The 27,655-nt window shown below is 38.9% G+C and overlaps 2 protein-coding genes across 3 annotated transcripts; both read right to left on the bottom strand.

Annotated features, from left to right (window-relative positions):
* Window positions 1–216: 216 nt before the first annotated feature.
* On the bottom strand, window positions 217–21,489 carry trim33 (tripartite motif containing 33). 2 transcript variants are annotated; one of them, XM_057357249.1, is made up of 20 exons: window positions 20,921–21,489; window positions 13,328–13,446; window positions 12,738–12,885; window positions 12,230–12,362; window positions 11,950–12,066; window positions 11,458–11,572; window positions 10,360–10,506; window positions 9,535–9,652; window positions 8,930–9,312; window positions 8,550–8,717; window positions 7,837–8,046; window positions 7,187–7,322; window positions 7,015–7,078; window positions 6,521–6,671; window positions 5,331–5,725; window positions 4,880–5,003; window positions 3,804–3,878; window positions 3,092–3,244; window positions 1,872–1,922; window positions 217–1,685 (listed from the first exon to the last, which is right to left on the bottom strand). In XM_057357249.1, the coding sequence occupies exons 1-20, from the start codon at window positions 21,459–21,461 to the stop codon at window positions 1,467–1,469; spliced, it is 3,567 nt and encodes a 1,188-aa protein (XP_057213232.1). In that variant the 5' UTR covers window positions 21,462–21,489; the 3' UTR covers window positions 217–1,466. The 2 variants fall into 2 exon arrangements, with proteins under 2 accessions (XP_057213232.1, XP_057213233.1); XM_057357250.1 differs by lacking the exon at window positions 1,872–1,922.
* A 3,568-nt stretch (window positions 21,490–25,057) lies between these two features.
* bcas2 (BCAS2 pre-mRNA processing factor) lies at window positions 25,058–27,448 on the bottom strand. The gene is made up of 7 exons (XM_057356971.1): window positions 27,318–27,448; window positions 26,973–27,065; window positions 26,609–26,679; window positions 26,221–26,382; window positions 26,036–26,086; window positions 25,586–25,666; window positions 25,058–25,501 (listed from the first exon to the last, which is right to left on the bottom strand). Exons 1-7 carry the CDS (start codon window positions 27,408–27,410, stop codon window positions 25,375–25,377), a joined length of 678 nt encoding a protein of 225 aa, XP_057212954.1. The 5' UTR covers window positions 27,411–27,448; the 3' UTR covers window positions 25,058–25,374.
* Window positions 27,449–27,655: the final 207 nt, after the last annotated feature.

Below are 27,655 nucleotides of genomic sequence, written 5' to 3'. Positions count from 1 at the left end.
TTGCACAGATCAATTGACTCGCTTTATAAAACGCTAATTTAACGTCACAAGGGGCAGGGACTACTTTTGTGTTGAATGTATTTGCGTTTTTTTACTTTTATTGATGTAACTTTAATTAATTCAACCAAATATCTTCATAAATATCTTCTTGAAAAAACAATGCACAATGGGTGTAAATTAGTAGCAATTTTTGGTTAAAGCAACATAAAATGCAATCAAAAAGACAATATCCCTTTTAATTTAATATCATGAAAAGGCACAAATATTGGATGCAATTTTAATATATGGTCTATAAGTAACAGCAACAAAAACAGTATAAAAGGAACAAAACACAATAAATAACAGAAATACAAACTAACAGAAGAAATGAGGATATGGTAAAAAACTGGCCGCATCCTTATTTATACTTTTGGAATCTGGCCCTCAAAGAAAAGTAGTTGAAAACCCCTGGTGTACAGTAAACAATCTTAAAAAAACAGAACTCTGTTTTTATAAGGTGTATAGTCTTAGAAGTCTAAAATGAACTAATTAAACCAGATTGATCTATAAAACTAGTCGAATTTCATTTAATTAGACTTTTTGTTCGTGATTTCATTTATGAAATGTGCTTTTTAAAAATCTTAACATTTCTGATTCTTAATTTAAATCGTGAATAAAGAACAAATAATCTAATGTTGAACAAAGATTACATTAACATTAGTGTAACAGCATTATTTCAAATAATTTACTTAATACTTCAACCAGTTAAATGCAACATTGGCATATGAATATGCATATGAATATGTCAGTCTTTCAAATTTCCATTGCTTTTGCATCATTTGACAACTCAAATTTTGTTTCTAATTTACATTGCATTTGGTTGAGGAAAAAACAACACTTATTGAAAGCATGTTTGTGCAGGTAGCACAGATATCCATTTAATATATGTTTGAGTAAAGGGTCTGTGATTAATATCTGACACCACAATGCAGTGGTGAATGTTTTATTAAAAACAATCATCAAACTTATGAAGTGACTTAAATTAGTGGGAACAAAACTTAAAAACACATGCAAAGGCCGCACGTGGGTCATATATGATAAATTTCATCATACAACAGGAAGGAGAGGATGAGTGTCTCATTTATAAAGTATCATTCACAATAGATTTACAAATATAACAACAGCTTGTTTAAAAGAAAATGCATGTTAAATCAGACAAAAACAAGACCTATTTAAATCTGTACAAGTGTCTTTATTGACACCCAGTGATTTCCCCCAGGATGAGAAAAATCTTGTCGATGATAACTTTACCACCCACAATGCAAGTTTCCGAATTCATACAGTATTTACAATGGATGAGAATAAAGTAATTATCTGAAAACCGTCAGATCCAGCAGTATCTGATCCTTCACAGACCAGGTCATGAGGAAGACTAAATGGATTTCTTCTCAGAAGCCAAATCTCTCAGTTTCCAAATTTTCTTCATATTACTTTATATGCATCAAATTCTCAGCATCTACTTTTAAGCGTTTGCGTTTCGGTTGTATGACGTCGTCGTCAGAGTCCTCCTCCGCGTCCTCCTTATCGTCATTGGCTCGCGGCTCCTCTGTGACTACCAGGAACGTTTCGTCAGGAAAAATCTCTAGCAGCTTTTCTTCGAAATACATACTGATGGCTTTTCCGGCTTCTGCCACTTCTGAGTCGGCCTAAAAGCGGAAGGAAAGGGGAAAGATTGTGGAAATGTGAGGAAAGATGAGAGAGGAATGCAGGTCCAGGTGAACAGGGAGGGATGAAGAGGTGAAAGGAGAAGATATCACAGAAAGGGTTAAAACTCCATCTGGGCACTTTGGGCGGCAGCGCAGCCCATCTGTGTGGTGTATGAAACATCTTACCTGAACATTACTCTGTTTGTCCTCATCATAAACCTGGATTATTCGAGACATCTAAAAAGACCAATGAAAGCACAAAAAAAAATACAAAAGAAATGGGGGAAGAAAGATTTTATACCATCAACGAAGTGAGGTGATAACCTCACCTGTATATAAAAATGTCCAAGGAGCACAATGTTGTGTTTGCTCATAATACATGCCTTTTAGTTATAGGGCATAAGCAAACAGACACTATCATTGGAAAAAAGAAAACTACTAAAAGATTTCCTTCCTTTCCAATAATGCGAAACGTATTGGCCCACGGTCAAAAACAATATTAAAAAGGCCCTAATAATAAAGTGCTTCTTTGACATGAATACCATCACAGGCATTTACAAGTCTTCTGAAGACAATAAAATGTCCATCACATTTTAGAGTTTTATTAATCTTCAGACAGAAATAAACATTTCGCCACTAAACCATCACAGTGCCATTAAAATAAAGTGTTTTGTTTTTTACACGATGGATGTTATTTGGGATGACAGCAGCCATCTAAAACAAATGCCAAATGCTCTTCATTGGTCTATAACAATGATCAAATCTTCAAATCAACAGTAAAGTCCTCAGGTATTGATAATAAAGTGTCTGCGTTAGCACATGGTGAACCCAAAGAAGCATCTAATGTGGTTTAAAGCGGATATGAGGGAAGGTTGAACAAAATGGGAAACAACAAAAGGCCCATATGCACAACCCAATGCGTTGGTAAAAGAACAAAACAATTTCTATACATTTCCTGCTAATATTTGGATGTTAACATAATGTGCATCCACTAAAAAAGTACAACTTTCAAACCTAAAATGAATGTAGGCATTTGGTGAACGACAGCAAAACTTACATTCACATCATGCATTATTCCTTTTAAAATAAGACATTTACAAAATCCGTCCTACTCATAGAGTGTGCAATGCTTAAATACAGATCGATTTCATTCCGTTCAAAACCTCACAGTGCGTTAGTCCTTAAACACAAATTTAACATCTAAAACAAATCACTGATCAATGCTTTCAGCCTCACTGAAACCATTGCTGCAGTAGTTAGTATTGACTTATGGTGAAAAAGTGTGAACACGTGCAATTCTTTTCACATTCTTGCTGTGTTGCTTTGGTGTATATATTCTTGAAAACACTTCTCATGCAAAGAACATCACACCCCCAACCCAGGTGAAAGACATGCCCCAGACTCACCTCATTGTATGTGGCACAATTGCTAAAAACCAGACGCACGTCGGACACAAACTCTTTGGGGCTCTTGTAATGCAGAGGATGCTTCTGCTGTAGTTTCAGCTTCACCAGGGTTAAGTCCATTGGTTGCTTTATTATTTTATAGTAATTGGGTACCTGGAGGAAAAATGAGGCTTCAGCATTAAATGTTGTTTACGAGACGTTGAATTTGTTCATATAAATGTGACCTGCTCAACTAAAGGTCGGAATATTTTTGAAACGGAACAAGCGAGTACAACCGAAAAAATAACGAAAAGGAAAGAAAAAACAGAAAGTGTAGAAAGGACATGAGAGCCAAGTAGGGGCATATGTAAAACAAATCTCAATGAGATTCATGTTCATGATTCTTTTACTACGCATCGGCCCGATGCATTATTGCATTCGCTCAATGATGTAATTACACAGCAATCACATTGCAGTCGTGAGAAATAACCCCCAGGCTCAATATGCATTTAAAAATGTATGAATACATTCCCCGCAGTAGAACATGTGAGCGATGTTGCGGTTATAATCTTTATTTGATGGGATACTATTAACATTCAGCAATTAAAAATGACAGACAAGAGATGATCCGATTAAACACGAGAGAAACAGCCTTGGCCTTTATGAGCGCTCCATCATAAATGACTACACATTCATGAGAAATGAGGAAACTGTGGGCACACTGGAGACTCACCGTTGAAGGAACAGGCTCCTGAAACTCCACGCTGAGCTCATGACAGAACACAAACAACAGCATACGCTCACACCGCTACAAAACAGATGCAGAAGAGAGAAGAAACATTAAATCTTCACATCTCATAACAAAAAACAAAATAATCTTGTTGGGAAAAAGGTCATGTAACAGATCATATGAATAAATGTGATCGGAAATCACGCGATCCTTCTTCATGTGGTTATACATTGTAACATAAGTATATCACAATACTAATGAAGAAAATGTATTTAATAAGCAACAAAATAAAACGGATCGTCCCTGGAGGATTACTGAGCAATGAAATCGTGCTAAAAATGTGACGTGCTAAAATACACAAGAAGAAACAGCAGAGATGTACACCTATATATAAAAGTGACTAACTGTAAATACAGTCGTGTCTGAAACAGTCGCAAGCCCTAGAGAACGGACAGTATTTGGCCTTTTTATATTGTCGGCATCGATTAAAAAGCTGCAGACATTGTAAATATGTTAAGTCTAGTTACTCAAATGTCATGAAACAGCTATTGTAAATTAAAGATTTATTGCTTCATTTCCTGTACTATAGTTTTTATATAGAGTATCGCAGACATGACATATTTAGTTAGCATTTTAGCTCTTCCTTTTCCATCGCCCAATTCTATGGGTTTTGTGAATGGGTTGGCAAATTGCCTGAAATAAGGTCTGTGGTTAACAAAACCTCTAAATATTTCCACGTTTCAATCTATGACATAAAACTCACCAGATATAAACAAACTCGTGATTTTTTTACAGCTTTGTGTCTTAAAAACGCGGTTGCTAACGAGTTGCTAAATGTGACATGCTCGTATTTAGGCTTCAAACGTAACAAATATTATGTTAATTTGTAAAGATTATCTTGATAGACAAAATGTGTAAATATCATAAACCTTATTTTTTACGATCTTCCAAGTCAATGGGAAAAATGCACAGGCTTTCGGTCGAGCGAACCAGTGCGGCACAAATTTCCTGTTCAAGTGATCTTACTAAATATCTTGGTACGAAGCTCAGCAACTGTGGTGTTTCTCAGTCTGACTCACCCGTTGGTCTTCTGGGCTCATCGCTGTCTCACTCTTGTCTTTCTTACTGGGCGGGCAGTCGTCACAGTTATACTCGATCTCTGGGTTTTTAAGACTTCTACAGAACGTGCACATCCAGTCTCCACTACAGCACAGAAAAAATAGAGGATTTAAGATGTTTTAACAAATGCAATGGGTTGTGTTTTGCATTAAAGATAATGGTTAAAGGGAAAATTCACCCAAAAACATGTATTCTTTTATAATTTGCTCATGCTCGTGTCATTCCAAACCTTTGCTCTGCACAACACAAAAGAAGATATTTTAAAGAACACTGGTAACCAAACAACATTGACCCCCATTGACATTCAATGTATGGACACAAAACCACCGATTCCTTTAAAAAAAATCTTCTTTTCTGTTCCACAGAAGAAAGAGTCATACACAGGTTTTGAATGACATTACAGTTATATACCTGGGAGAAGATTTGAGAGTCGGAATGTGGCAGTTGATATGGAAGACTTTAGGACAGCGATCGCAGCACAGTAGCTCTCCTCCGTTCTGACACACCGCACACCAGTCCTCATTTGGGTCGTCTTCCTTACTGACACCCGTATGGCTGTTAGCGCTAGCGGTGGTCGCGCTGCCCCGCTGGGAAGACGAAGGCCTCACCTGACCACCGTTCGACTGTGTTCTCCCATTGGTCAAAGGCGTGTTGGAGCTGGGGTTCGTGCACGATGAGAGCTGTTCATTCTGTGGTTCGGATTTGACATTCTCACCCAGCGTCCTTAACACATCTTGGACTGAACCAGTGGATACGGACGCAAGAACGGGGAGCGGTGAAGTCACGCCACCTTCTGGACTGCTCATCTGGTTTGAGGAAGAAGAATAAACAGAAGACATTGAGAAACATTAAAATACACAACAGATGTTCTTAACCTCAAAGACACTGGAGATTCAGATGGGATTACGAGAGATCTATGTTCTTCTGTTCAATATATCATGTGAAATGCTGCTGCGAATGCAAAAATTAGCATGTTAATATCAAGAAAATATGAAATGGAGTTTTCATGGTTTTTCTAATTATTCATCAGTCTAAGACAGAGGTTCTCAATCTTTTTGACGCCAAGGCCCCCCCATTGTTTTCAAAAATATTCAAAGGGCCCCCTCCCACTCATAAAAACTCATAATTTCTAAAGTATTTTAGAGTTTAACATTAACATTGGTTTTTAGTATTTTTTTTGAGTATTTCAATGCTCATTTTACTTCTTAAAATTATTAGTCATTCTAAGCCCCCATGAAGTCAGCTGGGTCCCCCTTTGTGGGCCCTGGCCCCCCTGTTGAGAACCACTGGTCTAAGAGATCTTGCAAATTAAATATTATGGATAAGGTATGCATACTACAAATATCTACATTGTTTTTGTTTTGTTTAGTTTTATGACTTTCAGCTTTGAATATCATCATTTAAAAAAACATCTTGTTTTTATTTACATTTATTCATTTGGCAGGCTTTATTTTTACCCAAAACGACTTACAGTTTCGATAAAATTTCGTCTAAATGAGGCAATATACACGAGAAGTGCCAGTAATACAAAATATTTTCTCCATCACAGTGCAAACCCTATGGAAAGAACAAAAATTACATAAAACAAAGTGGTAAAATACCATGCAAGCACTCCGTCCACCATCTTTGCTTTGTTCTGTTTTGACATTTGTTCCAGAATGGCAACTCTCTTCCTCCACTCCTGGTTCCTGTTTGACCTTTACTTGCTCCACGGCCGTGTTCCCCATGCCAGGTCTGCCAGCTGACCCACAACTACAACACACACACACACACACACACACACACACCATAACAATCTTTCGTGCAATGTCTCACCAATATTTGATGACACAGCATCAAAATACAATGTCAAATATTATTCCATGTTCAAGCCGGTCAAAAAATGTCCCAAACATTGTGGTTAAGGTTTGTCCTAAATCCCCAAGTAAAAAACTACTGCAATTAATTCCGTTTTCGAGCGGAATACATCCCATTTAACTCCCCTTGAATAGACGTACCCAAATGTACCCTTAGATTATCAATAAGACTTAAAAATGACTTTACTCTTTTAAAAGCCCATATAACCCTAGGATGCAAAAATGCATTTGATTCTGACCTGCCCCGACTGCCCGTGCTCGATGTGCTGGATGGACGAGCTGGAGTGTGAGAATTGGATAAACCTAAAGAAACTGAGCAAAACATAGAAACTATTAAAACTATTATGAATTCAAACTAATTCTTGTTATATCGCTATTCTTCAAGAATAAAGGTTGAAGAGGCTGAAATACCCGATGATCCTGGAGAATGTGTCGAAGGTCCTGGTGATGGATTTAAAGTGCTGATGGGGCCAGCAGGAGGATATGAACTAGCAGATATATATCGACTGAGGAGGTTGTCCAGCATACTCGAACCTGCGTCTTCAAGCTGGGAATAAAAAAAGGAATGAGGTCATTTGGAGACAACTTGCTTCTAAATCACTTTCACTACTTTTGCTTGGAATTCATATTACTGTTATTAAAATAAAAGAGGTTGGGGTAACTAACTACCCACTTGGATTGTCTTTGTTATGTTGCTTTCATATTTTATCTGTTATTAAAAAATAATAATAGCAGATTTAAGTGCTGAAATACATTTTGTTTAGTTACCTTAGCTGCCTTAAACATTATTACATTTAGGACCTAGATTAAATTTAGACCCAAAAGTTATTATTTCTAGGGCATTTATTACATTTAGGGCCAAACTGAATTACATCTGGATGCTATATTACATCTACAACCAAACTTAATTATATCTAGGTACTTTATTGCATTTACATCCAATTACATTTAGCCCTCGTGATTATATCCTGTGGGGAATTTGAACTCATAACCGTTGTGTTTCCAGCCCACATCTTTATCCACTAAGCCTCACCACAGCATCTAAGCACGAGTTAAGTTACCTGGATGGGAGGAATGTCTGGCAGGCAGGGCAGGTTTTCAGGGTTGGTGACTGATGGTATGAGCTCTATGGGGGCTATGACAGGGCTGGTGGGTCCTCGGTGAACGTGGGCATTGGCCATACTAGCACTGGTGGGACTGGTGGGGTTGGCAGCGCTAACATTGTGCAGTGATGTCACAGGGAAGGGCCCTGCGTGCCCTGGGTTTGAATGCTATGAGGAAACAAGAGGTAAAGAACAGGAAAGGGTGTTTCATTCCTTGTTAATCTTGTTTGTTTAGATGAAAAAATGACTAAATAAATAAGCAACTTAAAGTAGAGTGTGTCTTTATCTTATTTCCACGAAAATAAATCAAAAACAAAACAAACGCTACTTCCGCATAATCGTATCGATGGACAAAGGTAAAGGTGGTGAAAGGTACAGCAGGGCATTGCTTTTTTTTAAATGTGACATATTCTCTGCTCTGGTTTTCTCTGACTGGCTGTTGAGCTATCATGTGACCTACAAAACTATATTTAAAATATGTCACCTTAGATATTTTCCATTCTAGTTATAATCTATTTTTATCATTTAAAACTTGACCAAATCTACCAACAAAATCCAAGACCATTTCTATCACTGCTTATAATTCATCTTCAGCACATTTCAGCAACAATGAAAGAGAGAAACAATTTGGTGGATGTTGTCATGTGACCAGCAGGCTTTTTTGTGCTGACCTGTCTCTGGAGTTGCATCATGGGATACGGCTGGCCGTTGAGTCTGGGCTGCCCTGAAGGCATGCGGTTCTGTCCTGACACCAAGCGTAGGTGATGAGGTGGATACATGTGGGCAGTGCCATTAACTCCGCCCCTCTGAATGGCCTGCATACTGATGAGCCTCGGGGGCTGAGAGAGAGAGAGAGAGAGAGAGAGAGAGAGAGAGAGAGAGAGAGAGAGAGAGAGAGAGAGAGGAGAGAGGAAGGACAACATCAGCCAGCCTGGTTCTTAAACACACGTCACGTCAACGGCCCGACCAACAAACCAGTCCAGATGCATTTTCAAATTTAAACCTGTCCGAAATAAAGCGTTTAGCAGGGCCGTACTGATCTTTGACCTACCGGCTGCTGTATCATCTGCGGTGGTCCTCCCTGTCTGGGATGCTGGGACATCTGCGAGGCGATGCGCATCTGCTGCTGTATCTGTTGCTGATGTTGTTGCTGCTGCTGTTGCTGTTGCTGCTGCAGCTGTTGATGTTGCTGCTGATGTTGCTGCTGATGCTGATGTTGCTGCTGATGCTGATGTTGTTGCTGCTGATGTTGTTGCTGCTGAAGTTGTTGTTTCTGAGCCATTGCAGTTTGCTGCATGTGTTGCAGTCGCAGCTGGGCGAGGTTGATCTGACCCGAGTGCTTTCCGGGATGGCTGTGACTGGGCGAGATCTGTTGACCGACCATCATGTTGGGTGGAGGAGCGTTATGCGGCACTTTTTCAATAACCAGATTGCCTAAGAGAAAAAGATGAGGGCGTTTTAGCGTGACTCATAAAAAAAAAGAAAGCCTGTTTACGTCAAGATGAAACTGAGAGGAAGGAAACATGATAAAACTACTGAAACATGATCATGCTTCTTGATAATGTTTCTTCCAAGACAAAAATTTGGTCTTGGTGTAAACGTCCTTCTAAGGGTAGGGTACTGAAAAATAGTTTCAGCTGATAGTTAAGTCAATACCGAGGTTAACCACATTCTTGGCCCAGAAGGTGGGGTCGCAGAAGAAGCGGACCGCTCCATTGGTCTGAGGTACTGCATCCACACGGGCCTTCATGATGAAGCGCAGCTGGTACGTTATCTACAGCAGTGACAAAAAAAAAAGTAAAGATACGAACAAAAGAGTTCACTAAATTATAAGACCACAAGTGATGTTTTTAAGCAACTGATTTCTGAAACAGAACAGTTATAGGATGCGACATTTATAGGATGTAACTGTTATAGGATGCCCATTTTTCCACAAGTTTTTCTTAAAAAAAGCCTTGAAACAATCCAACCAGCTCAAAAAATAAATCACAACACTTAGCAACAAGCCCCTTTAAATAAAGTCTTTAAATTCTTCATCTATTCTTTTATAAAAGCATTGTAAATACAGAATTGGATAAAAATGACGATTACAAATGGTCACCGAGTATTTCCTGAAAAACAGCAAATTTGGACATCCAAGGATTTGGAAGCATACAAGCAGTTTAGAAGTGGAATCAGTGCCTCATGGGACTGCATGGGTTATGCAGAGCTCATCTGCAGCAGTTTCTGTTTCCATGGTAACAGCAATTTTTCCCATGAGGGAACGAGAAATGTCTTATCAGAGTAATGGGTATGAAATCACACTGACATGTGGCTTGTACAGAAGCACATACCATTGCTTTAACCTCAGAGGTCATGGACGGTTAATATTGTAATTCCTCTACGAAGAAATAAAATGCATTTTTGCTTCCCAGGACCCATCTGATTGGCGCTACAGCTATAAAATATTAACAAGATAGAAGATTTTGTGTTGAGGCTGACCAGTCTCTTGCTGTAGAGCAGGGCTGTGCTGCTTCCATTGCTGATGGCCCAGTTGGTGAAGTTGAGCACGTGGATGATCTGCTGGGCCAGAATACTGATGTCCCGCTGCTGGCTGAGCAGCTTTATGCTTCTCTCTTTGGTCACACTCTTCATACGGAGAATAAAGAAGAAGAACATAAGCAAATGAGGTTTTTCATAATGATGACACACACGTTATCAAAGTCAAAATCTTAGCAAAACAAAATCAGTAAAGTGTCACATGAGCACAAGACCTCTTGTGTTGCACGCGGTCAAACTGTTTAGATATGCATATATAAGGCGAGTGAACCAAAGTTTACTTTAGGCATCACCACAGACTGTGACATCACAGGCAGGGGTCGATTTATCACTGATGTGACTCAAGCTCAAAGGTGTGAACCAAGGTTAAATTGGGGTCGTAACTGGTGTGAGAACTGGTGTGTTGTCTGTTGCTTTCCCCATTCAGAGACGGCTTTTTCATTTTCAAGTTTGACTTCTCAAACCTCACAGTCAAAATCTTGACATCACTGACTTTGAAGTCAGTGTGAGATTCACCTTTCTGTCTCTCTCCATTTATTTGTAAATGAATGCCTTTAATCTTTACCCGACGATTTTGCTTCAGTTCACACAATCAGTAACACTTCCCCCACAGCCATTGACAAGATCTATGATGAGCGCGATAAAGTTCACACGACTTGTGGGCTAAGATGACCCTGTCTACACCGGGTTTTAACATCCGTCTCCATCGTCAGCCAGGACAAATTGGCGAAACAAATGTTTACACCTGGTATAAATATCAAGGGCAGACGAGACGGAGGCGCAGTCAACCCGACAGGTGATAAGATACATCATAACGGATTAGTGGTATGCGGTCACATCCGTCTAAGATTGCCTCTGAATACAGTTTGAGTGACCCAATGACTTCCTACAAAACATTTATCTTCTTAAACAATACTATAAATTCAACTCAAATATTCACAAACTGCTTTGCGGTTTATTTTGCAGTAATGACCAGCAAACTGTGCACTATTATGTCAATGAAGTTTGATGTTTTGTTTTTTTTAATGTATGCATACGTACCTCTAACTGCTGCAGCAGAGACTTGCCCTTCTTGTTGATTTCATTGATGAGAGTAAATACTGCTATCTTTATTTCATGTTCAACCTTCTTGTGCGTCTCGGCAACTTCTTTGATTCTGTGGGACAAACAGAGAACGCAGACATTTACAAATGCTCAGTAAGTTGTGAAAAACCAATGCAAGTTTTGCTCCAACATGCCTGTATGATGTTTACATGCAGACATTTAAAGGGATACTTCATTTTATTTCTATAAAATTACAAGTAATGTAATCGATGAATAGCCGACTGCTGTTTAACACACATAACACCGACTAACGGCAGATCCCCAACGTAAAGTGACATGCAATTTTATGTTTTCAACAGAGAGGGCGATAAAGAGTCCAAAATTACAGATTATAGCTGCAAAGATTTAGAAGACTTGAAAAAGTATTTTACTACTACGCTCTATTTAGCGTTAAGAAAGCTGATGGTAAAGATGCAAGAGTGACCATACCTGCTCTGCAACTCAGACATAGAGAATTCCACAAAGTTTCGCTTTTCCAGCAACTTGGACATGAACGTTTCAATGATGCCTTTTTGGTTCTCGAAGGCTTCCTCTAGAAACTGGTACCTGCACATCAAAATGGAGAATTTTAAAAATCATCACACAACTGTTCAAACTAAATAAACATAAATTAATTTTTGACTAAACTATTCTTTTAATATTCTCCTTTGTTTCGCTTGTTTTGCACGACACAGCTCTTACAGACATGACCACATGAGTTTTGGCTCACCTGTGCTCTTTATGCTCCAGCAGCTGACAGTCTCTGCAGGTCAAAGTGTCACACGTCTCGCAGAAGAGTTTAAGAGCCTCTTGTTTGTGCACCGGACAGAAGACGGGCCGTTGACCTGACGTCCCGACCGACTCTACACAAAACACACAACCACCATGTGAAACTCATCTTTTCCTTCTCGTTCCTCCCCCCTTTCGATTCTCTCAGCGTATGACTGCCATATGTTTTCACGCAGCCTCTTCCAAACTCTAATGCAATGAGTGCGTTAGCATTAATGAAAACAGCCGAGCAAACTCTGCCTGTTGCCATAGCAACTGCACTACGACTCAGCCTGCCAAAATGTGTAAAACAGATACTCCATACCGTCACAGACTACAGCAGGCCTGCCAGACCAAAGAGTTTATCATTTACTATAACAAAATCGACCGTATCTTAACCGCCTTGCAAATGTGAGCAATTCAAATGAAAATTAGTTAGTTGTAAACCAAACGGCTTTTATAGCACGTACCAGAAGACACTTCCTCTTTTTTACGTATTTTATGGTCCTTGGTGAACTTGACCCGTTGATGCGCTTCGATGCAGGTCTTACAAAGCCACTCGCCGCATTCCACGCAGAATCCGACAGCGCTGGCGTCATCCTCGCAACTGGTGCAGACCTGTCACAGAGAAAATTTAGGGTGACGTCTCTTTAAAATTGTGTTCCCAGAATTGATTTATTGGCCCAATACCAAAACAACACAGTGAATGCAAGCCAGCTGATAAAATCAAGGTATAAATTTAGGAGTGTGAAGCTTAGAATTAATTTGTTTCCCTGGATTTGATTTAAAAGCATTTTTCATAACGATTCAATTTAATTGTATTCAGTAATTTTTTCTAAGACACTTTTCTAAATTAGATTTTCAAGATCAATGCAGTTAGAATTTTAATTGATTCCTTGAGAAAAGAATGACTCATCACACCCAATGTCAAATTTACATTTATGCATTAGTCAGACTGCTTTCATCCAAAGTGACTTATGATGAAATTACTCTATACATTTATTCAGTATGTGGGAATCAAACCCATGACTTATGATTTGTAGATGAAGCTAATGCTTACCTGTGTTGAGTTCTCTGTTGAAGTGCTTGTGGCTTCTGAAGTATCCTTGACAAAGTAATTATCAACCATGTCGGTCTGTTTGTACTCCTGATGGCACACTGTACATCGCATGACGTTCACTGGAAAATGCAAACACATGATTCAATACATTGGTAATTCAGTTTTTTTTTATTTCAGTTAATAATTTCAGTTTTTACCGCAAACGTCACATTCATAAGTTTGGGATTTTGCCAGTAGTAATAAACACTATGTTTTTATAAATAATTTCATACCCTGATGTGGTCACACATGCTTTTTCGATCTTGCCGCAGACCGGAAACACAAGATCCTGCAAAATTTGTGCAATTTCACAGTGTGCCAAAGGTCAAGTTTGGTGAACTCTGGCCTGCAAATTCGTATCACGTGACGACATGTGACCACACCACGGTGTGACCTTTTCAGTTGGAGGAAACATTATAATAGTCCAATTTTATCAGCACGATACAGCTTTAAAATAACAACAGTGAAAAATCCAACAGTTTTTTATTAACAGCTTTTCTGCTTACATGCAAGGCTCTGCACAACAACTTCTGAAAGTCTAGTGTGACCACAGTATTACCTTAAGAATGACAGCTAATTAGGGATGTAACGATTCACCGTGAGCCGGTTGAAAATCGGTTATAATGAGTGACGATTCAAATCGGTTGAGGCTTGAACTGAATCGCAATACATTTTTTGAACAGCAGGGGCCGCTATTTTCACTGCAAACCTGAACGTGGATGCTGATATTTCTTAAATGCAAAAAAATCCAAGAAAAGCACAGACAGTATTAGTTTGTTTATATTAAAGAGACTTTTTCTATTATTAATTTGTTATAAAATTGCAGTTTAGTTTTGATATTTGAAATAAAACATTATTTTATCATACAAAGAAACGTGAAGCATTTAAGAAATAATGCAAGGGAAGTTGTTCATTTCTAATTTGTTTCAACTCATTTTTTAAAAATAAATCGTGAGTAAATCGTGAATAAATCGCATCGTGAGATCAGAATCGTGAATCGCATCGCATCGTGAGCTGAGTGAATCGTTACATCCCTACAGCTAATAAATGAAAATAAACAACCAGAGAATAAAAACAACAAACGACAAGAGTTTGAAACCTGGCCAATTCCACAGGAAAAATCATCCTACTGAACGTTATAATTGTGGGTCAAAGGTGACCTGAAATACAGAAACTAAGAATGAATTGTTATGCCTTTAAAAACTGAAAAGGGACTTTGGTCAATTAATAATTCATGAGGTTTAACATGACATTATTGCAAACGACTGCAACAACAGTCCGTACTTTGAGTGCATCACAAATATTTCGCCATAAAAATGAATCGGTCGTAAACCGGATTTAATTTAATCTAATCTTATTTCTGTTTTTAAAGTGGTCACATGGTGCGAATACGTGTTTTTATGTCTTTGGTGTGTTAGAAGTTGCCCATGCATGTATTAGACACGTAAAATTGCAAAAATAAAGTGTCGGAACAAAAGATGCATTCTATCTAAAAGCGAATGCTCACCCAGACCTGCCTGAAATGCCTCGTGTAACCACACCCCGAAAAAATCGATGTCAGTTTGTGGTATAATTTGACTAAAACTGCCAAAATGTATACACAAGTAAGCTGGGCGTACCTGTCAGTACAATTGCTTCTAAATATGGTAAGAGGCGTTACATTTCCGTCAAATGCTTGCAGTATTAGACCAATCACTATGCACTGGTTAACTGACCAATCATAGCACACCTCGCTTTTCAGAGCGATGAGCTTTGTAAAAAATCTGCGCGATGAGGAGATACAAACATGCACGGTATGTGGAAAATACAGCGTTTTTGAACCTTAAATCGTGTATACACTAGGGATGCAACAATACAGCTCACCCACAGTTCAATACGAACCTCTGTTTTTCACCCACGGTTTTCGGTTCGGTTCTGATGGCTTCGGCACATTAAAGTGTTTTTACATTGTTTTATGCTTATGTGACAGGATCAGTAAAAACTTAAGAAAAAAACTATTTTACTGAAATTCTCTTTATTGTACTTGATTTATTTTATTATATTTAAGCAAAAATCAACTTGTACAAATTCCGGGTGTATTGAATAAATGTAAAGATTTACACAGGCAGCTCACAGCAGTTTTTGGTTTACGGTTCATCAACATGCCAGTAAAATAAGCTTCTTGAAGAGGTTTTGCGCATCAGAGTATTTAAAATGACGTAATGCAAAACTTGCGATTGCAGTAATGGAAGTAAACGTGCGCTCAATGGGAAAGGCCAAAGATAATATATTAACAAGGTGCGCCACTGCCATTGCAATAAATTGGAAGAAATGCACTTCTAAATAGCTGCTTGGAGGCGCTCTTGCTATGATTTAAATAGCTGTCCGAAAGGCCGCCGAGTGGCATGACTTTCGTTAAACGGACTTTGGCATGGTGCTGTAGATGCTCTTTCTGCATGTGCTGAGAGCAACGCGAACGTGCTGCTTTCGTATGCAGTGTAAAAATACATTCTTGATGTGCCAAAATTGGACATTATCACTTTAGTACAACGGGCATACAATAAAGCCAGCCCGCATCTGTTCGTCAGCATTACACTCTCGACAACAGCACATTGCTTCTCGTGTTGCGGGCAGTCTCGCTTCACCGCTCGACCACCACTCACTATTAGATATTACTCGTGGGGATGCGTTTATCTATCCCACCATACAGACAAACATGGACAGAGCCAGTTCACGGTTTAATTAAGCGCACAGAAAAATTTAAACGCAAAACCGCAATTCACTTACACGTATTGAACCGTGGAGGTCGTACCGAACCTTTCAATATTATATTGAGTATTGTGGCATCCCTAGTATACACTAGGGCTGTCACGATTATGAAATTTGGCTGACGGTTAATTGTCTAGTAAATCATTGTGATTGTGACGATTAATTGTCTGTTTTAGAGCTTTGACATTTAATTCTCATACATTTTTGATTCAGCTTTATTGTTAATTTATTTCTCTCTCACCCGCAGTGCTCGTGAGACTTTATTTATTGTTTATTGTTCACCATATTGTTCTGAATATTAAAAAAAATGTATTTTCTTGGAAATACATCGGAAAATATTGGTTTATCATATATTTAAGGTTTAGGCTTTTACCTGTCAATAATACAACCGCCAAATACTTGTAAATTAAGTAAATTGATCAGGAGTGAAGCCACCATTGATATGCTATCAGTCATAGAAATGCTATCAGTCATAGAAATGCTTCTAGTCTGTTTTTTTCTCACTTACAAGATTACAATAAAATTTTACTTCTATGTTAATGAAGTTTTGGTAGACTGGTTTTCACACTGAGATTATCTTAAATAATATTAAATTGTACTGCAGGTTATTTTTATAATATATGCTTTAGTTTTTATTGTGTTGTGGTGGTAAATTTTACAAGTATTACAATGCTTTAGTTACAATAAATACACTCAAATATGTAATATGCAGATGCACTACAGCTCCCCCTAGTGTCTTCTATAGAGATGTGCAATAATTGCGATAATATGAAACCATCGCGACACGGCCAAACAATCACGATGAGACGATTATTTAATAATCGTGACAGCCCTAGTATACACATTGCATTACATCTAAAACAAACGATAATATTCATTTTAGCCCCTTCATATCACCCCTTTAAATCAAATACTGTGATTGGATAGGCCCCTCCCCCACTTCAAATTCCTGACAGCCCATCAATCCCCGCCCCTCCCCCACATAACACTCCAGTTCAGCCCGTTTGCACCGAATCATACTGCTTCCAGCTGGTTTTCCTCCAAGCCCCAGGTGCAAACCATGATGACAACTGGCTGCCAGGCGCAGCTGGAGAATCACACTGCACTAAAACCCACTGCATGTTACAGCTGAGTTACTCTCGACTGATATTAACTGGAGGCAGTGATGCATCGTATGTGACACATGCGCTCTATAACGTGACACATGTGCTCCATAACACGTCACACGCAGTCCTGTAAAGCAGTCAAAATGACTGTTATTATTTAAGATGACTGTTATGAACCACTGTCTTACACGTCAAACATTCATTTCAATGATTTGTAACAGGTCCTTAAAAACACCAGACATTTAACAAGTTAACAAAACAAGTGACAAACAAGTGTTTTGTGATTCAATCTTGCAGGTGAAAAAAATACATTTGATAGTACATTTAATTTTTTTCTATCCTTGGAAGTTACCACCTCTGTTAACTTTGTTTAACTTATTGTCCTGTTTCCACCGTGTTTACCACTTAATTTCATCATATTGTGTAATTTTGTGCACTGCAACAGTAAAACACGGCAATTTACTAATAGAGGTAGTAATAACCTTTCGTCTTTTAAGGAGAAATATGAAGCACTACGGTGGCTAACACAGCTCTAAGATGTCTAGGGCTGCAACTAACGATTATTTTGATAATCGATTAGTTGTGCGATTTTTTTTCTTTCTTTTTTTCGATTAATCGGATAAAAAGTTTAATTTGATCTTTTGCTTATAATGACTAAACCAGAGATGGGAAAAGTATACACACAACTGAACTCATTTGCCTTCTCCCAAAATGTTGTGGATGTCTCCCTAATTAACACACCAAGCCTGGGTTGATTCAGGTGTGTCATATTATAAGCAGCCAACAATAGTCTCTCCCAAACGTGGGAGGGATGGGGCGGTTGGCCAAAGAAATATATTTTTGTATCATTTAAAGTGAGATATTTGTCATTCAAATGTAGTGAAGTACAGTAAAGTATCCAGAAAAAATAATATGTAAGTATAGTACAAAAAGTGTACTTCCTTACTTCCCACCTCTGATATAAATAAACCCCCAAATCAGGGTATTTCACCTATTACATACTTTGCAAAGTGCAAACGCCACAAGTTGGGTTTTACAAATACAATCTTTAATTTAGTAATTTAAAACTCCCCTTTAAACATTAAAACTGCGCGGCTTTAAAAGATGCATACAAAACACTTTTGACTTTAAAACTGCGCACCTCGTGCTGCACGGAGAGACAAGTTTGACTTTAAAACTGCGCAACTTGTGCTGCACAGAGAGACGCATGCACGGAGAGACAAGTTTGACTTTAAAACTGCTATAAACTGGTGTTCATAGGGTCTGTAGTGTAGGTCTTCATCGCTCTTCACTCTCTCACTTTTAGTTTGTTGCAACTCTCTGTCTTTAGGTTTGTTTATTCTCGCACTCGTCTTTGCACTGCGAGTCTCTGGTGACTCCACACCTGTCGCATCATGTTAAAAGCACTCATGTGGCGAGCATCATCGCGCATTGCAACGCAAGTTTCGCTTTGGCTCGCCTAAAGTTAAACTTTATTAAAACTATTAACAGCTTTACAAAGCGACCTGACTTCTGAAATACGTGAGAATGAGTTTTTTATATGCAAGTGCAGATCACTGCACCCCTGCACGAGCACTGCGGGTGAGAGAGAAAGCGCCGGACTGGAGCGGATCACGAAACTGAAAGAAGGTCAAAAGAATGTTTGATTTGTTAATTTGTTATGGGTGAATTAATTCAACTTGACTACGCCCAACTTGCAAGCGCCGACTTAACCACACCTAATTATTTACATTCCACGGAATAGAAAAATTTCTTACGGTTGACATTTTATTCCGCGGTAATATTATATTCCGTCATTCCGCTCAGCCCTAGTGTATGTAAATAGAAATAGCTAAAAAAATTACACACAGCACCTTTAAGGCATTTTCATATTGCATATCACTTTTTCATCAATTTCCTACAGCATGCACAAAATAATTATAAATTCATAAGCAAAACCTTTTATGCTCTCAATATAATGTGGGAAAAGAATGTGCTTGTAAAACATTTGCATTTCTGCATTCAGCAGATGTGTTTATCCAGAGCAACAATGCTGCATTGTATATGTTTTACAAGATGCGTTTTATTGGGAATGGATCTTGTGATGCCTGCGCTGCTTGCATGAGTTAGAGAAAAAATTCAGCCATTTATCAGTGCTTAACTCATATAAGGAACAGTAAAACATCATTTAATGACTAACTTGTTTTTGTATATTAACATTAACAACAACAACAAAAAAGAGATTTTAAGGTATAAAGTATTTCAGCAAAACCTTACAAAGCAAGAACTCACAGGATCTCAATACACTGAGGCTGGGACTAATGCTGCCTTCACATGCTCTCTGAATAATTTATGGAACGGTGTTGTAATGTTACTAAATCCACACATTACTTTCGGGTTGAAGTGGGAATTATTCAATTTCCGAGAGCACGTGACGGCAGCATAATTCTCCAGGTCTGTGAGATGAACTTTTCACTTTGACAGCAAATATTCTGCAGGTCCAACACCGGAATATTGATTTGATGACATTAGGTTCGTAGAGAAAAAGAGATTTTGAAACAGTAAAGAAACTTTATTATTTAGTGCTTGCGTCTTATGGTCTTTTAAAGGGATACTTCACCCAAAAATGAATATTCTGTCATCATTTACTCACCTTCGAGTAGTTCCAATACATGGAACTAATGATGACAGAATTTTCATTTTTGGGTGAAGTATCCCTTTAAGTATTAGCATTAAAAGTAACTGAGCTTTGAAGACATCAAACACTGAATTATTCCTGTTATTTAAGTACAATGAATAATGCTCACTTTTCAGTAATCGCAATTTAATGCTATGACTGACAAAGCAGTTCAATCCACCAAAATGGAAACATCTCATTTCACTTCCGCTGCACCAACAATGACAAAAAACAGACGGTGACCGTGTTGCGTGACAACACTCCAGCAGGCCCGTGTTTGGACCCCGCCATGCATCATAAATACAAAGCGATCGCCACAGTGTCCTGGAGAAAGCACTGTCTCTAATCTTACCTAACAGCATTTTGGGATAAGAAGCACAACACAGAAAGCACTGTCAAAGCCATTGTGTACATCCAGAAAAACGCAGACGTCACAGATCACGACCCCTAGACTGTTATTCCTAAGGTGATTAGATAACTGGTGACTTCTATGTCACTTAGATTGTGCCAAAACGGCAGGACCACCTGTCTGATGAAAAGATGGATCACAGGATCACTGTTGAAGTGTGTGCACTTACTAGAAAGCATCTGGTAGGGCTGGTGTGTTTGTTTAATAAGCAAGAGCCCTTAAAAATCAATTCGAGTGACACCTATCACATAAGCTGGTCTGAGTGAATTCATCTATATACAGAGAGAACCGGCTGCTGGTGTTTGCTCGACTCCAGATGCTTTCATGAGTCATACAGCTGTAACAACTACCTAAAACACTACACATAAGCATCACTGCATGGAGAATAACAACCTCACATTTTTGTAACTGCACGTTTACATGACCGCCTCTGGCAGACGCTTTTATCCAAAAAATGACTGACAGTGCATTCAAGTTGCGCATTTCATCTGCATGAGTTGCCAGCGGCTCGAACCCCTGACTTTGCGTTGCTAACTTGGGTTGCATGCTCTGCACATGCACTAGTCTCGACCATAACGGAATCAATGGCTAACGTTAACTAAAGAGAAGCATTTCAGTTCCTTATTTACACTTACCAATATGAGTGTCCTGCCCGTGAGGCCCCTGAACCGGCACCGTGATCTTGCGCTCCGGCTGCGGGATGCATTTTAAGCAGAAGGAGTGCAGACATGGAAGCAGTTTGGGTTCACAGTCGCGGTTCTGGAGACTCTGTTTACATACAACGCACGTATCCAGGAGGTTTAACGGGGCGGCAGGGGTCGAGGACGTGGAGGATGATGATGACGATGCTGGTGGTGGAGGAGGAGGCGACATCTCGCTGTTGAGAGCGGGTGAGGCGCCGGTATTGTCCGAGGAGGACGACCGCGGCGGCGGCTCGCTGCTCTCAACATTCTGGGTCCCGTCCGAAGCTCCGCCGCCGTCGCTGGATGTCGTCGGCGCTTGGGAAGCCGTCTCTGGTGATTTAACACCGTCTCCTCCGTCCTTCGTGTCCGCGTCGATTAAAATGACGGTGTCCTGGTCCTTCGTGCCGCCGTCACCGTTATCTTCTCCTCCCGAAGCCCCTACCTCCATGTTAGCGGAGCTCTCTGTACAATCATGGCCTTTGTTGTCCGCCATCTTTGCAACTCTTTGAACCGCCTGACGCTCGACGCGCTCAGAAAATTCCACGGCTCTGACGTCATCCCGTCGCTTTCTCGTTCGTCACAGATAAAAACATCGAGTCGTTTTTTTCACGAACGTTTACTGATATTACATAGATGATAGGGGTACATATATACTTATACACAGACGCACGCACAAACACAAATATACACTTATTTTATTCAGGTATGGGCTTTTCGTTATAAATAATTTCTTCATAAGTTAAGCATGTTAGAGGTCTGGAGTTGATTCTACGTGTGGTGCATAGTGGAAATGACATCAAAAGTCTAACGTTAAAACCATAGGCGGAGCTCAGATTTTTTTAAATACCATACCATATTTTCTACATTTCAATTATTTATATTATAGTTATTACCTATATAATTTATACATTTAAAATACATTTACCAGTAACAAGGCTAAACAAAGGAGAAATACAAACGTAGGCTATATCTTACCTAATGTAGGAGAATCCACCTCTTTTTCCGATTTGCGTAGATGTCCACGATCTTCTCTTCAGGTAAATTTGCAGTCAAATCGTTCTCTATGTGCAATAGGATCCGGCTGAGGGTTGAGCGGGTGTGTCCGTTGACGCGGCAGCGGTACTGCTGGTGCTGCAGGTTCCACGGCCAGATGTGTTCTCTGATGCGGCCTCGATTGCTGTGTCAGTATTAGCGGCAGTAGAACAAAAATCAGACGTTTCAGAGTTAGGTACCTCCACTCCTTTAGCTGTAGGTTTGTAAAAAAAAACGTCGAATATCCATTTTGCATATCTCTTTTGCGTTTAGACTTAAGCGGGAACAGAACGAGAGGAGAGGGTCCTGACGTTTAGACTTAAGCGGGAACAGAACGAGAGGAGAGTCTACTCACGCGATACTTTGAGTTTCGCGCCAGAGGAGAAAACATTAATTTTAAAAGCATTAATTTTAAAATAATTTAGGCTTAACTTACTTACACTAAAATAATAAGATAGTATAAAAAATTGAGAAAATGTGAAAAAATATGTTTTAATCATAGCTCTGGCAAAATCAATTGGCTCTCGTCTGCGCCCCCCCCAAACTCCGCCTATGATTGAAACATAATGCTTTAATGTATCCTTCGCACATTTGTAATAGTTTGGTCAGTTAATAAGAATACTTTATGAAGTTTAGTTTAATATTATTTATTTGAATGAATTAAAAGAGCCGTTTCATGTCTATCCTTGAATCACTTCTAATCACAACTAATCAAGGTTGAGGTAGGATATAGAAAGTAATTAGTAATAAGTAACTAAATACTTTTTGGAGAGAGTACTTTGTACAGTAATCTAATTACCCTATTGAATATGTAATTAGTAACTAGTAATTCATTACTTTGTCAGAGTAACTTACCCAGCACTGATGGACATCCAGGATTTTTTGTTGCTGAGCTCACAAGTGTGTTGTTTTTTTCTCAGAATGTACCAAATTGTTGATTTGGCCACTCTTAATGTTCCTGGGATCTTTCTGGTTGATTTGTGTTTTGTCGCCCAGGCTAACTCGCTAAAAAGGCAACCCTTCATTCGGGAGGGGCAGAAAACGCGGGCCAAGCCCTTATCCCCAGATTCAGGTCTGCTGAGTATAGCCAGGGATTGGGAAATGCAAGTTGATTTAAACCACAGACTTACTTTCCCTGTGGAAATCGCAGCGATCAACCTGCGGCCAGACATGGTTCTGTGGTCCAGCTCCAGTAAGACAGTCCTCATTGTTGAGTTGACTGTACCTTGGGAAGAGGCAAGAAGCATTTGAAAGAAAGAATCTCCGGTATGCCAACTTGGCAGCAGAGGCTGAAGATCGGGGATGGACAGCAAAAGTGTTCCCGGTGGAAGTGGGCTGCAGGGGATTTGTTTCCAATTCCACTACAAGGCTTCTTAAGGAAGTGGGGATCAGAGGACAGGCCCAAAGGACGGTAGTCAAAGAACTTGCCACTGTTGCTGAGAGAAGCAGCCACTGATTGTGGTTGAAACGTAAGGACACAATATGGGCTGCCAAATGACCACGTAATAAAATGGTGTTGTGTGTTTGAATGTTACGCCATACGGAACTGGGGCACTGAGCATGCATTAACGGTGCTAGTGGGGCTAGAACAGCTTTAGCCAACGGGGTGGCGCATATGGTTGCGACGAGGTTATGGTAATTTGTTGTAATGTTATGCCATACGGCAGTGGTTCTCAAAATGGGGGCCGTGGCCCCCTGGGGGGCCCCAAGATGGATCCAGGGGGCCACAGATTTTGTGGCATTTTATGAAATATAGAAATTTATCATAGATTTTATGCAATCAAACATCAGAAAAATGACACCACCAACCACAAGAATTGAGGTTCCAGCATTGTATAACAGAATTTTAATTAAACCAAAAACATATTCAAAGTTTAAGATTATACGTCTTTATATGGGGGACCGCAAAGCGATGCACTTAACACAAAGGGTGCTATGTATTTCTATAATCATTTATCCCCCAAACACAGAGGATGTCTACCCGACGAACCCAGTGAAACCTCCGACCTCCTTTCCTCTATTCATATTCTTGACTGCTCTCCCTGTCATGCATGAGGCGTGAGAAATGTCCTATTGGGCAATTCAACTGTGCTGAAATAGTGGGATTATAACATCTAGTCCTATTAAGCGAATTTGAAATCTTAACTATGGTCTGTTTCACTTGCATGGAGATCTCCCTGAACCCCATGATGTGGGTTCACATGCAGCAACAGCTTCCAAATGCAAACACCACACGTAGAATTAACCCCAGACCTTTAATGTGTTTAATTTATGAAGAAATTATTTAACAAAAAGCCCATACCTGTCCATAAAACAGCTTTTGATTCAACGGTCCAATTACTTTTGGTCCTTTGAAAAAGCCAAGGGGGAGCTACATATTAAAGAGCTGTAATTCCTACCTTCAGCTAATCTGGATGTGAATACACTCTAAATAAAGCTGAGAGTGTACACTTTAAGACAATGTCTATTATAAAACTGTAACTCTAATACATTTTGGTACACCGCTAAAATAACAAAAAACATGCCTCTGTCCAAATATTTATGGACCTAACTATATATGGCATTTGAAATTAAATTTAATCTATTTCTCAGATAATTACATATTTTTTTAACCCATTTTATTTGTTCCTTTACGTTAACAACTGTTATACGTATACGTTTTACATATCAATAAAATGACATCACGATAAACAAACGTCACACAAGCACGACAAAACTTGACAAAAGCACGCAGTCACAAAAATTTAAATTCTTTTGAACGCAAACAGAGCAATGATAATTTAAAGAGCGCAACCAACTCTGCAATAAAAATACATACATTTGACTCGAACATGTTAGAAAGGTGAAACCAAGATATAATCCAAATTCACAAAACTATTTTTTTATTTGTGCACTCTGTCAGACCCCTGCTTTCATTTGCTACTGTAACATGTAAGAAACTATAAGAATAGCTCGAGCTCAAGACAGAAAATATGCACAAGCTGTTTGCCCAGGATGGTTAAATGACAATACATACGTACCTTTGTTGTTAAGAGATGAATTGAACCAGGCAATACATAATTTCAGCCTTTTATTGTATATTTAAAAAAAGTATTACAAACAGAGTGGACCATTAGTAACAAGTAATCATACATGAAGACAACACAAATCATTATAATTGACAAAGTTTTTCCAAGCCAGTGATGTCCAGTGTTGTTTATTATTGGTGCACCAGCATTATTGTCTGTTTCCTTGTGTAAACCGCTCTTTTGTCACAAGACAAAATCATCATTTACAAGAAACTCATGCCACACTTTGCAAGAGTGATCATTTGCTAGTCCGAGATAAGTTTAAGTCCACACAGTTTGAAGATGGTGTTGAACTGGTTTCAATATTTAAAAGTCCTGCCGAATATTCTCTTTGTTCTCATCACCCTGTTGCTGCTTCGTCTGTGCAATTTCATTCTCCAAATGTACAATGGCTCGCTCGATCTCGTAGTTCTTACTGACAAGAGACACCCAGCTGCAAAACAAAAACAGTTGTATTTTGATTGAATTTAACTTCACTCATTGCAGATACTGAAAATGCACTGAATGCTGTACTGACTTTGACTCTAGTTCTCGAAGTTTGGTTCCTCCAGCGAGCTGGTCGTTTTTGCGCTGCCAGTTCAGGTCCTGTATTTGTTTCCTTAAAACAAGTATTAATTAGACAAGTATTCACATCAATCACTTCAGCCAAAGTCACCTGTGCATTTTTAACTCAAGATGAGTACATACATCTGATCTGTATTGTAATTTAACCTTGTGTGTACTTATTTGATTTACCCATTCTTTCTATTGCTGTCGTGTAATATTTGGGGATGACGGACAGCATGTTTAACAGCAAGTGTTTACTTTTTACGAGTAGAATTAACACTAATGCTATATGGTTGTGCGTTTTCAACTACTTCTGAAACATTTAGTTACGTTGAGTATCCACTTCTGATCTAACAACCCAAAATACCAGGTGTACACAGGGCTTTAGTCAATTGTACTGAATTACACAAAGGTTACTTACCTAACCTTCTGCAGTTCCTTTTGTGCATTTTCAATCATTACAGCCAAGTTACTGTTTCATAGTAAAAGAATCATTTATTAGCATCAAATCCAGCAAACGCACAAATAAATCTAATTGAGCAACGTCATCTCCTATGCACTCTTAAATCATATCATAAATTGTTTGCCTTTCGTCTGTTCACTTACTCATTAAACACCTTCCATGCGTTGGTCCCATACTGGGCCATGAGGTCAAGATTCTCAATACGCACTGCCTGGTGCTCAAGCTGGGCCATAGAGTTATTGACGCTTTCCTGCCATGCCGTGATGTCATTCTTCTGCCCAGATGATGGAGCAGGAAGCTCATACCTTTAAAGGTGAGATAAAAGAGAATATAAAAACTCTTTTACGGCATAATTTGATATGTTTTGACTTGACATGCAGTACTGAACTTTGAAGCACAAATGAGCCCTTATGAATGCAAAGTGCATTAACTTGAAACGCAGAACAAATTATTCCCGTCCCTTCTGTAAACTAGGACAAGTAACATTAATTTCAGTAATAACCTGTAATAAATGTTAAGATCAATCTTTACCTTTTCATACTGAGCAGCTCCATGGGTTGGCGGGCAGCGAGTCTCTCAAACTCATTTTTCATAATCTCCGTCTAATGAAAACAAAAAACACAGAGATAATTATTAAAAACACAGCAAGAAAAAAATCATATTCAGTTAAAACGATTCACATACTCAAAAATATTTTGAAAAAAGATAAGATGAACGTGTTTCTGAAGAAAACAAACAATGTCTACTTGTATAATAAATAGTTAAGTCCAATAAAATACGTGGGAGTTTGACATGGAAGGCATGATGGGATTCTTCGCCCACTAATAATTAACAAAGATTATAGTTTGAATATATAGATTATGTTAAAACTCAGCAGATATTGTCAGTTTTGTACCTCAAAAGTTGAAAAATCAGGGGTGGACAGGTAACTCAGGTAATTCTTGGTTGGTCTGTATCGCCTTGTTTCTTCCTCCACCAATGCAGCTGCCTAAGAGTAAGTTAATAAAAAACCGACGAAACCACCTTTTTACAAACACACAAGTACACAAACTACACGATTACATTATTACTGTATAAGAGTAGTAATTAAAAGTAACAAAAGAGTAGCAAAACTGCTTCATTAACGGACGAAAAAGAACTCAACCACCAGTTTGCGGTCTGGCTGATAGCTGGTCAAATAGTCTTTATTCGTCGATTTAAATACACTGATCGCAAATAAAAAGATAGTCTGTTTACTTACGGCTTCTCTGACTCCAGGAGCATCATATCCCTGGTCGAAATACGGCAGAGCATCTACAAATACATCACCTGCGACCGAAGACGGACCTGCCATCCTTTTCTTTCAGAAACAAACGCGCACGCCAGTTCTGATTCTGCTGTAAATTCACTGACCGGCGCGTGAACACCAGCGCCCTCTTGCGTTCTGGAGAAGACGGTTTCCATGGTGGTCATTCGGCGCATTACAGCAGGGGTTGCATATTAATTTTGTAAAATTATAAACACATACGCGTATACATATTTAAATAAAACATTTACATGTATTTTCCAATAATAGTAATTATATAAAAATGTTTATTA

Source organism: Triplophysa rosa, linkage group LG17 (assembly GCF_024868665.1).
Source record: "Triplophysa rosa linkage group LG17, Trosa_1v2, whole genome shotgun sequence".
Lineage (NCBI taxonomy): Eukaryota > Metazoa > Chordata > Actinopteri > Cypriniformes > Nemacheilidae > Triplophysa > Triplophysa rosa.
The sequence above is the reverse complement of the archived record's forward strand: the minus strand, read 5'-3'. Positions and strand labels throughout refer to the sequence as shown.